The sequence below is a fragment of the Salmo salar genome, chromosome 20 (assembly GCF_965601325.2).
Source record: "Salmo salar chromosome 20, fSalSal1, whole genome shotgun sequence".
NCBI lineage: Eukaryota > Metazoa > Chordata > Actinopteri > Salmoniformes > Salmonidae > Salmo > Salmo salar.
The window spans coordinates 56,288,633-56,305,395 of NC_138310.1; the positions used below are offsets into that span (position 1 = coordinate 56,288,633).

General features: G+C 48.2%; 1 protein-coding gene across 1 annotated transcript in view; it reads left to right on the forward strand.

Annotated features, from left to right (window-relative positions):
- Positions 1 to 13,330, forward strand: part of LOC106580906 (PTB-containing, cubilin and LRP1-interacting protein) — a 104,976-nt gene extending 91,646 nt beyond the window's left edge. The window contains exon 3 of the mRNA XM_045703651.2: positions 12,574 to 13,330. Coding sequence (XP_045559607.1) covers positions 12,574 to 13,071 — 498 coding nt within the window. The 3' untranslated portion in view covers positions 13,072 to 13,330. The remainder of the gene's footprint in view (positions 1 to 12,573) is intronic.
- The last annotated feature ends 3,433 nt before the right edge of the window (positions 13,331 to 16,763 follow it).

Consider the following 16,763-nt stretch of genomic DNA (forward strand, 5'->3'; position numbering starts at 1 on the left):
AGACTACTGCAGCACTGTTTCCCCTGCCATAACCCCTCACACTAGACTACTGACATAACCCCTCACACTAGACTACTGACATAACCCCTCACACTAGACTACTGCAACACTGTTTCCCCTGACATAACCCTTCACACTAGACTACTGTAATACTGTTTCCCCTACTATAACCCCTCACACTAGACTACTGCTACACCGTTTCCCCTGACATAACCCCTCACACTAGACTACTGCAACACTGTTTCCCCTGACATAACCCCTCACACTAGACTACTGCAATACTGTTTCCCCTACTATAACCCCTCACACTAGACTACTGCTACACTGTTTCCCCTGACATAACCCCTCACACTAGACTTCTGACATAACCCCTCACACTAGACTACTGCAACACTGTTTCCCCTGCCATAACCCCTCACACTAGACTACTGCAAGACTGTTTCCCCTGCCATAACCCCTCACACTAGACTACTGACATAACCCCTCACACTAGAATACTGCAACACTGTTTCCCCTGCCATAACCCCTCACACTAGACTACTGCAACACTGTTTCCCCTGCCATAACCCCTCACACTAGACTACTGCAGCACTGTTTCCCCTGCCATAACCCCTCACACTAGACTACTGCAGCACTGTTTCCCCTGCCATAACCCCTCACACTAGACTACTGACATAACCCCTCACACTAGACTACTGACATAACCCCTCACACTAGACTACTGCTACACCGTTTCCCCTGCCATAACCCCTCACACTAGACTACTGCAACACTGTTTCCCCTGACATAACCCCTCACACTAGACTACTGACATAACCCCTCACACTAGACTACTGCTACACCGTTTCCCCTGACATAACCCCTCACACAAGACTACTGCAACACTGTTTCCCCTGACATAACCCCTCACACTAGACTACTGCAATACTGTTTCCCCTACTATAACCCCTCACACTAGACTACTGCTACACTGTTTCCCCTGACATAACCCCTCACACTAGACTTCTGACATAACCCCTCACACTAGACTACTGCAACACTGTTTCCCCTGCCATAACCCCTCACACTAGACTACTGCAAGACTGTTTCCCCTGCCATAACCCCTCACACTAGACTACTGACATAACCCCTCACACTAGAATACTGCAACACTGTTTCCCCTGCCATAACCCCTCACACTAGACTACTGCAACACTGTTTCCCCTGCCATAACCCCTCACACTAGACTACTGCAGCACTGTTTCCCCTGCCATAACCCCTCACACTAGACTACTGCAACACTGTTTCCCCTGCCATAACCCCTCACACTAGACTACTGCAGCACTGTTTTCCCTGCCATAACCCCTCACACTAGACTACTGCAGTACTGTTTCCCCTGCCATAGCCCCTCACACTAGACTACTGACATAACCCCTCACACTAGACCACTGACATAACCCCTCACACTAGACTACTGCAACACTGTTTCCCCTGCCAGACTACTGTTTCACCATTTCCCCTGACATAACCCCTCACACTAGACTACTGCAACACTGTTTCCCCTGCCATAACCCCTCACACTAGACTACTGCAACACTGTTTCCCCTGACATAACCCCTCACACTAGACTACTGTAATACTGCTACACTGTTTCTCCTGCCATAACCCCTCACACTAGACTACTGTAATACTGCTACACTGTTTCCCCTGACATAACCCCTCACACTAGACTACTGACATAACCCCTCACACTAGACTACTGACATAACCCCTCACACTAGACTACTGACATAAGCCCTCACACCGGACTACTGCAACACTGTTTCCCCTGCCATAACCCCTCACACTAGACTACTGCAGTACTGTTTCCCCTGCCATAACCCCTCACACTAGACTACTGCAGCACTGTTTCCCCTGCCATAACCCTTCACACTAGACTACTGACATAACCCCTCACACTGTTTCCTCTGACATAACCCCTAAAACTAGACTACTGTAACACTGTTTCCCCTGACAAAGCCCTTCACACTAGACTACTGACATAACCCCTCACACTAGACTACTGACATAACCCCTCACAGTAGACTACTGTAACACTGTTTCTCCTGACATAACCCCTCACACTAGACTACAGTAAAACTGTTTCCCCTGCCATAACCCCTCACACTAGACTACTGCAACACTGTTTCCCCTGCCATAACCCCTCACACTAGACTACTGCAACACTGTTTCCCCTGACATAACCCCTCACACTAGACTACTGTAATACTGCTACACTGTTTCTCCTGCCATAACCCCTCACACTAGACTACTGTAATACTGCTACACTGTTTCCCCTGACATAACCCCTCACACTAGACTACTGACATAACCCCTCACACTAGACTACTGACATAACCCCTCACACTAGACTACTGACATAACCCCTCACACCGGACTACTGCAACACTGTTTCCCCTGCCATAACCCCTCACACTAGACTACTGCAGTACTGTTTCCCCTGCCATAACCCCTCACACTAGACTACTGCAGCACTGTTTCCCCTGCCATAACCCTTCACACTAGACTACTGACATAACCCCTCACACTGTTTCCTCTGACATAACCCCTAAAACTAGACTACTGTAACACTGTTTCCCCTGACAAAGCCCTTCACACTAGACTACTGACATAACCCCTCACACTAGACTACTGACATAACCCCTCACAGTAGACTACTGTAACACTGTTTCTCCTGACATAACCCCTCACACTAGACTACAGTAAAACTGTTTCCCCTGCCATAACCCCTCACACTAGACTACTGCAACACTGTTTCCCTGCCATAACCCCTCACACTAGACTACTGACATAACCCTTTACACTAGACTACTGTAACACAGTTTCCCTTGCCATAACCCTTCACACTAGACTACTGACATAACCCCTCACACTAGACTACTGCAACCCTGTTTCTCCTGCCATAACCCCTCATACTAGACTACTGCAACCCTGTTTCTCCTGCCATAACCCCTCACACTAGACTACTGACATAACCCCTCACACTAGACTACTGCAACCCTGTTTCTCCTGCCATAACCCCTCACACTAGACTACTGCAACAATGTGTCCCTTGCCATAACCCCTCACATTTGTGCCACAAAAGAGAGAAGATGATGATGTGCAGGTTCATAACAACAAGAAAAAGTGTGCAGTTTTTGGATATTGATTAGCGATTGTCAAGGACTGCACAGAAATTCCAAAATGTGTGGAGTTTTTACTTCAGTTTATTTGTTTGCAATATGTGATCTATAGGCCAAGAGAGCTCAATAAGCTGTTTATTGTTAGTGGGGTTTGAATAGTGTGTGATGACAACAGATTTGGTGACATCACAACATAGGGTACAACATCTATTCTCTATCTCTTAAAGGGGCAGTAGCCTACCTTTGGGGGTAGAAGGTTCAATTACAGCGTGATTTATTCTGCAGTTATTCTATTGCTATTTATTCTGTTACCAATCAAATGTACATGTTAATAGTACCTTCTGATTACAATTATTATGTCTCATATTTTAACTACAGGCAATCCATTAGTTTCCAAAATGTAAGTACTGGAATGTATATCTAGCTTTGCGATAACACATTCTGATTGAATGACTAGTCCTGCACTTTGTAAATACCCAGAGTTCATGTTGGAAAAAGATCTTGGTTTCTTTCTAAACATAGCAATGTGAATGCAAAGAGGACTCGGTTCACAAAATAGTTGAAGTGAACTGGCAAAATAGTTGAGTCCTCTGTCATGCTATCCAGGTCTGTGCCCAAACAGTTCGGGCTTCTACTTTTAAAAATCCACCTTTCCAGAAATAAGTCTCTCACTGTTGCTGCCTTTTATAGACCCCCCTCAGTCCCCAGCTGTGCCCTGGACACCCTTTGTGAATTAATTGCCCCCCATTTATCTTCAGAGTTTGTACTGTTAGGTGACCTAAACTGGGATATGCTTAACCTACAATCTAAGTTAGATGCCCTCAATGCATCCTGTAGTACAAACTCAAAAAAGTTCTGGGACACTGTAAAGTCCATAGAGAATAAACGCACCTCCTCCCAGCTGCCCACTGCTCTGAGGCTAGGAAACACTGTTACCACCGATAAATCTACTATAATTGAGAATTTCAATAAGCATTTCTCTACGGCTGGCCATGCTTTCCACCTGGCTACCCCTACCCCAGTCAACTGCCCGGCACCCTCCACAGCAACCCGCCAAAGCCCCCACCATTTCTCCTTCACCCAAATCCAGATAGCTGATGTTCTGAAAGAGCTGCAAAATCTGTACCTCTACAAATCAGCTGGGCTAAACAATCTGGACCCTCTCTTTCTAAAATGATCTGCCACAATTGTTGCAACCCCTATTACTAGCCTGTTCAACCTCTCTTTCGTATTGTCTGAGATTCTCAAAGATTGGAAAGCTGCCGCGGTCATCCCCCTCTTCACAGGGGGAGACACTCTAGACCCAAACTGTTACAGACCTATATCTATAATACCCTGCCTTTCTAAAGTCTTCGAAAGCCAAGTTAACAAACAGATCACCGACCATTTCAAATCCCACCGTACCTTCTCCGCTATGCAATCTGGTTTCTGAGTGGGTCATGGGTGCACCTCAGCCACGCTCAAGGTCCTAAACAATATCATAACCGCCATCGATAAAATACAATACAATGCAGCCATCTTCATCGACCTGGCCAAGGCTTTCGACTCTGTCAATCACCGCATTCTTATCGGCAGACTCAACAGCCTTGGTTTCTCAAATGACTGCCTCGCCTGGTTCACCAACTACTTCTCAGATAGAGTTCAGTGTGTCAAATCGGAGAGCCTGTTGTCCGGACCTCTGGCAATCTCTATGGGGGTGCCACAGGGTTCAATTCTTGGGCAGACTCTTTTCTCTGTATCCATCAATGATGTCGCTCTTGCTGCTGGTGATTCTCTGATCCACCTCTACGCAGACGACACCATTCTGTATACTTTTGGCCTTTCTTTGGACACTGTGTTAACAAACCTCCAGACGAGCTTCAATGCCATACAACACTCCTTCCGTAGGCTCCATCTGCTCTTAATTGCAAGTAAAACTAAATGCATGCTCTTCAACCAATTGCTGCCCCCACCCGCTCGCTCATCTAGCATCACTACTCTGGACGGTTCTGACTTAGAATATGTGGACAACTACAAATACCTAGGTGTCTGGTTAGACTGTAAACTCTCCTTCCAGACTCACGTTAAGCATCTCCAATCCAAAATTAAATCTAGAATCGGCTTCCTATATGCCAACAAAGCCTCCTTCACTCATGCTGCCAAACATACCCTCGTAAAACTGGCTATGCTACTGATCCTTGACTTCGGCAATGTCATTTACAAAATAGCCTCCAACACTCTACTCAGCAAATTGAATGTAGTCTATCACAGTGCCATCCGCTTTGTTACCAAAGCCCCATATACTACCCACCACCACGACCTGTATGCTCACATTGGCTGGGCTGGCTTCCTATTCGTCGCCAAACCCACTGGATCCAGGTCATCTATAAGTCTTTGCTAGGTAAAGCCCCGCCTTATCTCAGCTCACTGGTCACCATAGCAGCACCCACCTGTAGCACGTGCTCCAGCAGGTATATTTCACTGGTCATCCCCAAAGCCAACTCCTCCTTTGGGCGCCTTTCCTTCCAGTTCTCCGCTGCCAATGACTGGAACGAATTGCAAAAATCACTAAAGCTGGAGTCTTATATCTCCCTCACTAAATTTAAGCATTAGCTGTCAGAGCAGCTTACCGATCATTGCACCTGTACACAGCCCATCTGTAAATAGCCCACCCAACTACCTCATCCACATATTGTTATTTATTTTGTTGCTCCTTTGCACCACAGTATCTCTACTTGCACATTCATCTTCTTCACAACTATCACTCCAGTGTTTAACTGCTAAATTGTAGTTATTTCGCCACTATGGCCTATTTATTGCCTTACCTTCCAAATCTTACTACATTTGCACACACTGTATATAGATGTTCTTCTATTGTGTTATTGACTGTATGTTTGTTTATCCCAAGTGTAACTCTGTGTTGTTTGTGTCTGTAACGGCTGTCTTCGTCGTCAGACGAAACAGAGAAGTCATCTTCTGAGAAAGTGGACCAATACGCAGCGGAGTTAGTGTTCATCATTGAAGTTTAATTTACTAAAGAACACTACACAGAACAAGAAAACCGACAGCCAAACAGTCCTGTTAGGTGCAAAACACTAAACAGAAACAGAAACAATCCCCCACAAAACCCAAAGGAAAAACAGGCTCCTTATGTGTGACTCCCAATCAGCAACAACGAACTATAGCTGTGCCTGATTGGGAGCCACACACAGCCCAAAACAAAGAAATACAAACACATAGAAAAATTAACACAGAACGCCCACCCAATGTAACACCCTGGCCTAACCAAAATAAAGAACAAAAACCCCTCTCTATGGCCAGGGCGTTACAGTACCCCCCCAAAGGTGCGGACTCCGGCCGCAAAACCTGACTCTGAAGGAGAGGGTCCGGGTGGGCCTTCTTACGGCGGCGGCTCAGGTGCGGGACGTGGCCTCTGCTCCAGCCTCAGCGTCGCCCACTTAGGTGGCGCCCCTGGCCGAGTCGGAGGACTGGTGGGCGACCCTGACTGCGCCCGCCTGGCGGGCAATTCTGGCTGCGCCCGGCTGGCGGGCGGGCGACCCTGGCTGCGCCCGGCTGGCGGGCGGCTCCGGCCGCTCCGGGCTGCCGGGTGGCTCTGGCGGCTCTGGCCCAGGATTCACCAGGCTGGGGAGACATGAAGGAGGCCTGGCCCTGGGCACAGGCACAGGACTCACCAGGCTGGGGAGACATGAAGGAGGCCCTGGGCGCAGGCACAGGACTCACCAGGCTGGCGGGCGGGTCTGGCGGCTCTGGACAGGCGGGCGGCTCTGGCGGCTCCGGACAGGCGGGCGGCTCTGGCAGCTCCGGACAGGCGGGCGGCTCCGGACAGGCGGGCGGCTCTGGCGGCTCCGGACTGGCGGCTCCGGACTGGCGGCTCTGGCGGCTCCGGACTGGCGGGCGGCTCTGGCGGCTCCGGACTGGCGGACGGCTTTGGCGGCTCTGGCCCAGGACTCACCAGGCTGGGGAGACATGAAGGAGGCCTGGCTCTGGGCGCAGGCACTGGACTCACCAGGCTGGGGAGATCCACAGGAGGCCTGGTCCTGGGAGGAGGCACAGGATAGACCAGGCTGGAGAGACCCACAGGAGGCCTGGTCCTGGGAGGAGGCACAGGATAAATCAGGCTGGAGCGACCCACTGGAGGCCTGGTCCAAGGAGGAGGCACAGGATAAACCGGGCTGTGGGGGAGCACTGGAGTTCTGGTGCGTAGGCTTGCCACCCAAACTCCAGGCTGAATGCCCACTTTTGCCCGGCACGGGCGGAGCGCAGGCATTGGGCGAACTGAGCCCTCCCAGCGCCCTGGAGACACAGTGCGCAGAGCCGGCGCAGGATAGCCTGGACCGAAACGGAGCACTGGAGACCAGACACGCTGAGCTGGCACAATCCGTACTGGCTCGATGCCTGCTCTCGCATGGCACTTGCGGGGGGCTGGCATGTAGCGCTCCGGGCTATCAACGCGTACTGGGGACACCGTGCGCTTTACCGCATAACACGGTGTCTGACCAGTACTGCGCTGCCTCCTGTAAGCACGGGGAGTTGGCCCAGAATTCCTTCCTGGCTCCGCCACACTCCCCGTGTGCCCCCCCAAAAAATGTTTTGGGGGGCTGCCTCTCGTGCCTGTTGCGCTCCCTCGCTTCGTACCAGCGCCTCTCAGCTATCGTCGCCTCGATCTCCCACTGCGGGCGGCGATACTCCCCAGCCTGAGCCCACGGTCCACCTCCGTCGAGCAATTCCTCCCATCTCCAGGAATCCTGAACGCACCTCTCCATCTCCTCCAAAGTCCATGAGTCCATATTACTTTCCTTCTCCTGGTGCCTCTCCTTCCTCCGCTGCTTGGTCCGTTTTTGGAGGGTAATTCTTTAACGGCTGTCTTCGTCGTCAGACGAAACAGAGAAGTCATCGTCTGAGAAAGTGGACCAATATGCAGCGGAGTTAGTGTTCATCATTGAAGTTTAATTTACTAAAGAACACTACACAAAACAAGAAAACCGACAGCCAAACAGTCCTGTCAGGTGCAAAACACTAAACAGAAACAGAAACAATCCCCCACAAAACCCAAAGGAAAAACAGGTTCCTTATGTGTGACTCCCAATCAGCAACAACGAACTACAGCTGTGCCTGATTGGGAGCCACACACGGCCCAAAACAAAGAAATACAAAAACATAGAAAAATGAACATAGAACGCCCACCCAATGTAACACCCTGGCCTAACCAAAATAAAGAACAAAACCCCTCTCTATGGCCAGGGCGTTACAGTGTCGCTCTGCTTTGCTTTATCTTGGCCAGGTCGCAGTTGTAAATGAGAACTTGTTCTCAACTGGCCTACCTGGTTAAATAAAGGTTAAATAAAAAAAATTATAATAATAAATAAAGGCAAGGGCAGTGTGAATCCAAAGAGAACTGAGTTACTTTGCTTTTTTTACCCCGGAGTTCACTTTAACGAGGACTGACATCGTTTTTTTTATTAGCATTATATGTGAAAACACCCTAATAAGGTCTCTGGAAAGAGGTGGATTGTTTCTGTCTGAATGTCTTCTCCTGACTGAGCCTCCAAGACATGTAAAAGGAGGCCGGTAGAATCAGGGTTTCCCCATCCTTTCACTACAGTATGTATAATAATAATTATAGCTGTACATCCTCACTGCATGATTCCTGCCTACCCACCCTACCTACCCTACCTACTCTACCTACCTACCTACCTACCTACACTACCTACCTACCTACCTACCTACCTACCTACCTACCTACCTACCTACCTACCTACCTACCTACCTACCTACCTACCTACAAACCTACCTACCTACCTACAAACCTACCTACCTACCTACCTAGCCCTTCCCCTCCCTGCCCCATTTCCCTTCAGTCGTATTAGAGTAAACATGTTTAGTCTGTGTGATATTACACAGACCAAAGAGAATTGCTGTCAATGAGGGGCTTTGAGGACAGAAATACTGCAGAGACCAGTGAGTGAGACTGAGGAGTGAGGGACTCTTTGTGGAGCACCAGCCTCGGAGGAATAGAGGAGGCCTCTGTTCCCTTGTAGCAACCCCAAACACCTCCCATACCGTGTATGTGTGTGTGTGTGCACACGTGTGTGAGCACGTGTGTGTGTATGCATGTGTGTTTGTGTGTATGCCCATGTGTGTGTTTATGCATATGTACGTGCATGCGTGTGGTGAGGTGAGCTCACTGGTCACCCAGTACAACCGGTAGACCAGGGGCCTCTAGAATGGGCCAGTTGTCCCTGCTGACCCCAAGCCACTCCCAGAGCTGCCTGACACAGAGCAGAGTACGACTTTCCTGGCATGGGGACAGATGGGACAGAAGGGGACAGGGGGGACAGTGTGAGAGGGGAAAGTGTCAGAGAATTGAGTTGGACAGATAGATCTAACATACACATAGATTGGATTTGAATGCTGAGGTAGATTTCAATTATTACTTTTTAACATGCGTTATTGGCATCAAGCCTTCATCCAAATGTCCAGTACATAGGCCATCCACAGGCCATCATTGCCAGCCCGCACTCAACTACTAAGTAGATAAAAAACTAAAGAAAAAATGAAATAATTCCCTCAAAAGACCATAACAATGAATTATTGCTTGATTTATACTGTATTTCCACTGTGAATATCCTGGTGGGTGGATGTCAGTGGATGTCAGTTGGCTGAGAGCGGGGTGTCAGTGTGGTCAGTTGGCTAACCGCCTGGCAACTGGGGGCGCTCCAGAGGTTTTCACCATGATGAATCTGCTGGAGAAGCTTCGGGGGAGAAACGGGGCGGTCACCCCTTGATGACAACCATGCTGCCTGATGCTAAGGCTGAGACTGCAGCAGCTGGGTCTAGTGACTAGGATTCTCTCTGTACTCTCGTTTTCTCTCTCTATTCATCTTTCTGTTTCTGTCACTCTCTTGCTTGCCTGTTTTCTCTTTTTTTCTGTCCTCTCTGTCTCCCTCTCTCTCCGTCCGTCTCGCTTGCTCTGGCTCCCTCTCGCTCCGTCTCGCTTGCTCTGTCTCCCTCTCTCTCCGTCCGTCTCGCTTGCTCTGGCTCTGGCTGTGGTTACTCTATTGGCTGGGCTCTCTGTGGTGTGATGTGGTGGGGATTAGTGCTTCCCACACCAGCCAGCCAGCCTGAAGACCTTCCTCTGTCCTCTGTTCTCCCAGGCTTCACCACTACAGGGTTATAATAGTTTGTGGATGGAATGACTGAGACTGGGAAAAAAGTGTCTAAATGGGAAGGAAGGAGAGAGGGCAGGAGGGATGGATGGAGGGATGAAGGGTGAGAGGGAGAGAGAGACTGAGAGAGAGAGGTACAGATATAGACCTTGTGGTCACAGACTAAACAAAACTTCCAGAGGGAAGAAAAAAACGGCCAGACAAAAGTCACAGAAGTTATATTTTCTATTTTTTCACCCGCTTGTCTCCTTCATAGTTCCTGTCTGTGTCAATGTTTCATTGATACTACTGGACGTCTGTGTGCCCCTGTCCTTGACATATTATCAGATAGCACTGTATCTTTCAGAGTAACTGTTGTGTTGTTTGTTTACAGTGTTGTGTGTACAGTATGTGTGTTTTGTGTCTTTACTTTTGTGTCCCTTAATGATGCACCGTTTTACCAGCTTGCTCTAGGGTCTAGAGATGTACGATGCATTCTGATGTCATATGTTATGCTTTTAAAGAAATACCCCAGCTATTTCTGAGCTTTTCCAGTTGAAAAACAATATCCCATGTACACATGCAATAATGTACACACACTTAAGGGAAATAAAAAAAAAGATGTTCTGAGCAAAATTGCAAACTTCAAGAGTTGGCCAATCAAGGGGTGGGTCTGATGTGTTTACTCTGATGTCACTGGCCTCCCCCTTGCTTGTGAGAACCATAGAGGTGCAAAAATAGAACAAAGAGGAAAGCCCCCACACACACACTTGTGCCATGCCATGTCATACCTGGACCACCTATGAACCTTTTGTTAAGTAAATCAGGTGATAAATGAGGTGGAAAGGAGATTGGTCTTGAACTTTTTCCTTTTCTTCATGACCTGCTTGCTGATATTTAATACGTTACACACACAGCTGAGGAAGTGAGGGAATGGAGTCAGGAGGCCACATGGAGTGAACTCTGGAGAGTATTCCCCAACCCCCTTCCATCGCTCTATCCCCCCATCCCTGTAAACATATACTGAGAGGAGAAAGTCTGCAAGTGCTTTACTCCAACCAGGCACCTCCTCTGTGTATTTTTATAAAGTCATAAAGTGCACGTAGAGGGAGAGATTGAAAGCCCTTTGAATTGAATAAAGCCCTTTGAATTGAATAAAGCCCTTTGAATTGAATTGAGAGAGAGAGAGAGAGAGAGAGAGAGAGAGAGAGAGAGAGCTCTCAAGTCAGCCATTGTGCCTGCTGGACCAAGGCCTGGGCTGGACCTAGGCCTGGGCTGGACCCACTCCCACTGAGATACTAGGCTGTGTTCAGTTCACCTTTCTCTAGCCCTCTGGTTTACACCTTTATACTCCCTCTCCTCGACCCTCCCTCCCTTCCTCAAACCTTTATACTGACCCCTCAACCCTCCCTCCCTCAAACCTCTGTCCCCTCAACCCTTTATACTGTCCTCCCTCCCTGCCTCCCTCAATCCTTTATACTGTCCCCCCTCTCTCCCTCCCTCAACCCTTTATACTGTCTCCCCTCCCTCCCTCCCTCCCTCCCTCCCTCCCTCCCTCCCTCCCTCCCTCCCTCCCTCCCTCCCTCCCTCCCTCAACCCTTTGTACTGTTCCCCCTTTCCCCCTCCCTCCCTCAACCCTTTATACTGTCCTCTCTCTCCCCCTCCCTCCCTCAATCCTTCATACTGTCCCCTCTCCTTGCTCCCACTCACCCACTTCCCACTTCTCTTTCTCTCTCCCTCAAGAGTAGAGTCTGTCAGTACAGTGTAGTAGCCTCTCCCAGTGTGTAGTGTGTCACTACTATGGTATTCTGTAGTGTTGGCTGGCTGCTGCAGCCGTAAGAAGACTCTCAGCTCCACACAGTGTTTTCCCTCTGGGAAAATAACACACACGTCCCTCAGCATGTCAGCACAGTCACCACATACAAAAAGACAAACCTCTCATCACATCTGGAGACTTACAAATGGTGTCCCAATAGAAAACCATTGATTTGCAACTAGTACTCGGCTGAATGATTCTGAGTGTACATATTTGTTTCTTGTTGATACGTATATAATATGCCATTTAGCAGACACTTATAGTACAGTGAATGCATAAGGGTACATTGCTTATAATGTGTGTATGTGATCCCTGCAGGAATTTAACCCATGACCTTAGCATTGAAAGTCCTACACTTTTACCAGTTGAGCCACATAGGTAGTCATAGTTTCCTACCACTAGATGCTGTCAGATGGTTAACAGCCTCTCTCTCTCTGCGTTCTCTCCACAGGTGACGTATCTGGGCAAGGTGACCATCTCAGGGACCCAGTTCCTGTCGGGCTGCACAGAGTCGGCAGTGGTGGGCCTGTGGAACCGCCGTGTGCTGGCCCAGGAAGAGCACCTCCCTGCCAACTCCCTCCTGGAGATCCGCCCCTTCCAGGTGCGCCTGCACCACCTGGACGGGCGCGGCGAGGCCTCTGTTACCATGGACACGTACCAGGTGGCGCGCATCGCCTACTGTACGGCGGACCACTGCACGAGCCCCAATGTGTTCGCCTGGATCTACCGGGAAATCAACGACGACCTGACCTTCCAGATGGACTGCCACGCCGTGGAGTGTGAGAGCAAGCTGGAGGCCAAAAAGCTGGCCCACTCCATGATGGAAGCCTTCCGCAAGACCTTCCACAGTATGCGCAGCGATGGACGCATCCACAAGAGCGGCTCTTCGGACGAGTTCGCCACTGACGACTCCACTCCAGATGACTCCACCCCCGAGGAGGACGGCTGAGCACCAGGGTTGCCGCCCCCCTCCCCGGTCGCAAGCCGTGAGGGGAGGTGCACAGGGGCAGCCGGAGCACTCTTTCTACTCTCTGTCTCTCTTACTCTACTCTGGTTTAAGGAAAAAACTAAAATTGACCGACACACAGACTGCAAACGCTGACTAAAGGATGACGAGGACGTAGTTTTAAAAAGGGAAAAATAGGAGGACAAAGGAACCACAAGAGACGTAACATACGGGGAAGCAAAACTACACTAGCACTGCCTCTTTGGATAAATAGGTCCTCAAACATCTGGATAGCCATTGAAGCGCATGATCTGCCCATTAGAGATTAGTGAATAATGGTTATAAGACATTCCCAATCGACTCTGCTGTCTGTCCGTCCGTCTGTCTGTCTGCAATGTGCAGAGAGACTCTGCCTCTTTACCCCACCTCGCGCCCCTTACCCACCCCTTCCCGCCCAATCAAAAGCCCAGAACACTTCCTAAGAATCCTAGATCACTGCCTCATGTTTTGACTTTAAAACAACAGCACTATGGAGTTACGAGTTATGCCTGTAGCACTGTTAAATGTGGGATTTAAAGAGAAAGCCTTGACTCTAATATATGTGTGGAAGGTTGCCGGGAGGAGGGAGGTCCTGACATATTTATTAGGCCACAAGAGCGTCATCTCTTATCGATCACATTTTTATTCCTTTTTTGGAAGCATACCAAAAGTGAGTCTTTTAGCTGTGTCTTGTCTGTTGATTTTGTGCCTCACTTCTAACATACCAAGGCTGGTCTCTGTCCCGCAATCCCAAACGTGTGCATGTGTGTGTGTGTGTGTGTGTGTGTGTGTGTGTGTGTGTGTGTGTGTGTGTGTGTGTGTGTGTGTGTGTGTGTGTGTGTGTGTGTGTGTGTGTGTGTGTGTGTGTGTGTGTGTGTGTGTGTGTGTGTAGTCGTGCATGTGCATGTGTGTGTGGAATGTGTGATCTAAGAAAAAGGATTGTCAGGAGAGAGAGCATGACCGATAATGGCCTAGTAATCCAACTAGAAGTGTCATAGCCTTTGTGGCATCCATTTTGGGAAGCTCTGCAGGGCTTTTTAAATTTAAACAGGAATGTGACCATTTGCCACATTTTTTTGTTTTGTTTTGTATGAAAAGGGTAAGTAAATGTGACAGTCACAGAAACCGATGTTCTAGGACCCCAAAAATAGCCATCCATAAAGAATGCCTGAAGCCTATTGGCCTGTGCTGAATGTACTATAGGTATGTTGTGCTGCAAGCTCCTTACACCTTTTAGTTACTTTGTTTTTTTAGTACATTTCTTCTACATTGTTTTATGTGGATTAGGTGCAGTTGGCAAGGGCAGTTTTCTGTACAGACACCTTAAGGGAACAATTATGTCTCGTGGGCTGGATGCGTGTTGAGTCCATGAACAGACACACACAGTTCAGTTTCTCTGTGCTGTCGAAGGGTACGAGCGACCATTTTGGGGCAACTGGAAGCCTCCACGGCACAAGAGCTCCACCCCTCCCACCCCCTTTTCTAACAAGACTTTTTTGAATGGACTGGTACTCACAGTGGGTGGGTCATGTAATTTTTCTGTTGTGACTGAAGCAGATTTTATTAAGATGGCTCTGGTCAGTACATACATATATAAATATATACATTGTATTTGAAACTCATTCAATAAGCTTATGTAAATACAAAAAAAAAAGATCTGTTTCCAAATATTACAGCATTAAATGTTGATAGCTATTTTAAATAAACAACGGGAACATCAAAGACAGCACCAATGTTTTAAAGTAAATTGTGAATATGTAGAGTTCCATAGAACTGGCTGTTAAGAGTGTGTGAGCCCGGGACACAGGGCTTGAAATGCCAGGATGACAGGAGGAGAGAATGTTTATAAAGCTGTAGATTACTGTGTCATGTCTTGTCTGAAGGCTCAGACGTGCTTTAAATGTCTGGAAACGTTACCAAGTGTTTTCTATACAGAATTTGCAAAGATAAAGAAGCAATCACATATAAACTATTTACCAAGACTGACTGAATTTGATGAAGTCTCTTTTTTGTTACAAAAACTTTCATGTTAATTCAGGTTGGCTGTGATGCTTTGCCTCCATATCAAATGTTTCTCACAGTACTAGGAATCGTACATGGGTGAATTTCAAGGGCTGTTTATGTATTAGGTTTGTGTACACATACAGTATTACAGTCAGAGGTTTGCTCCAGTCCTACCATTAATTGTATTTGTCTCCATTTCTTACATTCGCAGAACGCAAAGTTCTTCTCAACCACAAGCAATGTGTGGCAGCCATTTTGGTGCCCACATCAGTCTCAAGGTATTCCCATAACTCGGGTGCTTATACAGTTGGCTATCATCACAGAGCTTCTAAACCTAGAGGTGCAACATCGTAAGAGAGAAGTGAAAAATTATTTCTAATTTGTTAATTTTCTCAAAATCTGAAGGCACAACCTTGTGAAAGTGACAAACTGACACGTTTTAATTTTCGTCAAAAACAGATTGATATTGAAGGAGTGCCTTTGATTTGACGTCCTGCACATGCGCAGTTCGGCGCTAGACGGCTGTTTGACCCGATGACGTGTTTCTATGCCTGAGCTTAGCTAGCCAATGTCGCCATGACATCACCTACAAGTGTGATCAGAGATTTCTATTGGAGAAGCAGTTTTAGCCTATCTTCATACTGTAGTCTTTGCTATCATTTTGCTGCTCAGAAACTGCAGAGAATTGAGAGCAAAATGGATGCTGGAAACAGTGTATATTACTGCTGAATGGGAGCACTGCCTCCTTCTGGAAAGTAGAGGAACACCTTCCTCACTTTCCCAGTCAGATAAAAGAGCGTACAGTAACACACATAAAGAATATATTTGGATAACTTGTGTTATGAGTTCATTATATATGATAAGTGTGCGGAATGACCATTTCTGGCCCTGTATCACAACTCCCAAATTGACTAATTCTTAAGGACTTGTCTGTCTCTGTCTGTTTGTCTCCATACACTTAATGTGTAGACAGTTACATAGTCAGAGTATGCTTCTCTGTCTCTGTGTCACTTTCTGTCTTGGTTGAGGAGCCAGCCTGAACCTTTCAAGTTGCTCCACCATTTTGTCTCTGAGATGTGTTGAGTGTTCTCCTGTGCTCCAGTATTCCTCTATGTTTGACCTAGTTCTGGGAGTATAGTACGTCAGTGCCGGGGGCCCGCGGGGCCCAGAATGAGGCCACCCCTGCCGGAGCCTGCCTGCTTCCTCCAACGAGGCGTCTGTCAGCCATACAATACCACTCTGTTCCTCCTCCAGCTGGCTGGTGTCCGCTGGGTCCCCACACCGCCTAGCTACCTGCCCTGCGCCGGCATGCTTGAGGTCCAGTCCTGGGGAACACTCTGCCAGCACACAGCTCTCTGATCTGCTCCCCCCTTTCTCTGCTCCCCTCTCCCTCGTTTCTCATTCTCATTTCTCTCTCTCTTTCTCATATCTCCATCATTTCACTGAACATCTGGAGTTACAGGCTAGGTGAGTGAGGAGTTACTCACTCAGTCACTCACTTTTTCCCAAAGCAGGGGGCCTGGGTCTCATGAAGAGCGAGAGGAGGAGTGTAGCATTTGTATGCAGAGAAATACATCACCCACTACACTAAAGGAAATGGCCCTACCTCCATATTGTCAGGATCGGAGCACTGGCCTACCTCCCTGCTGCAC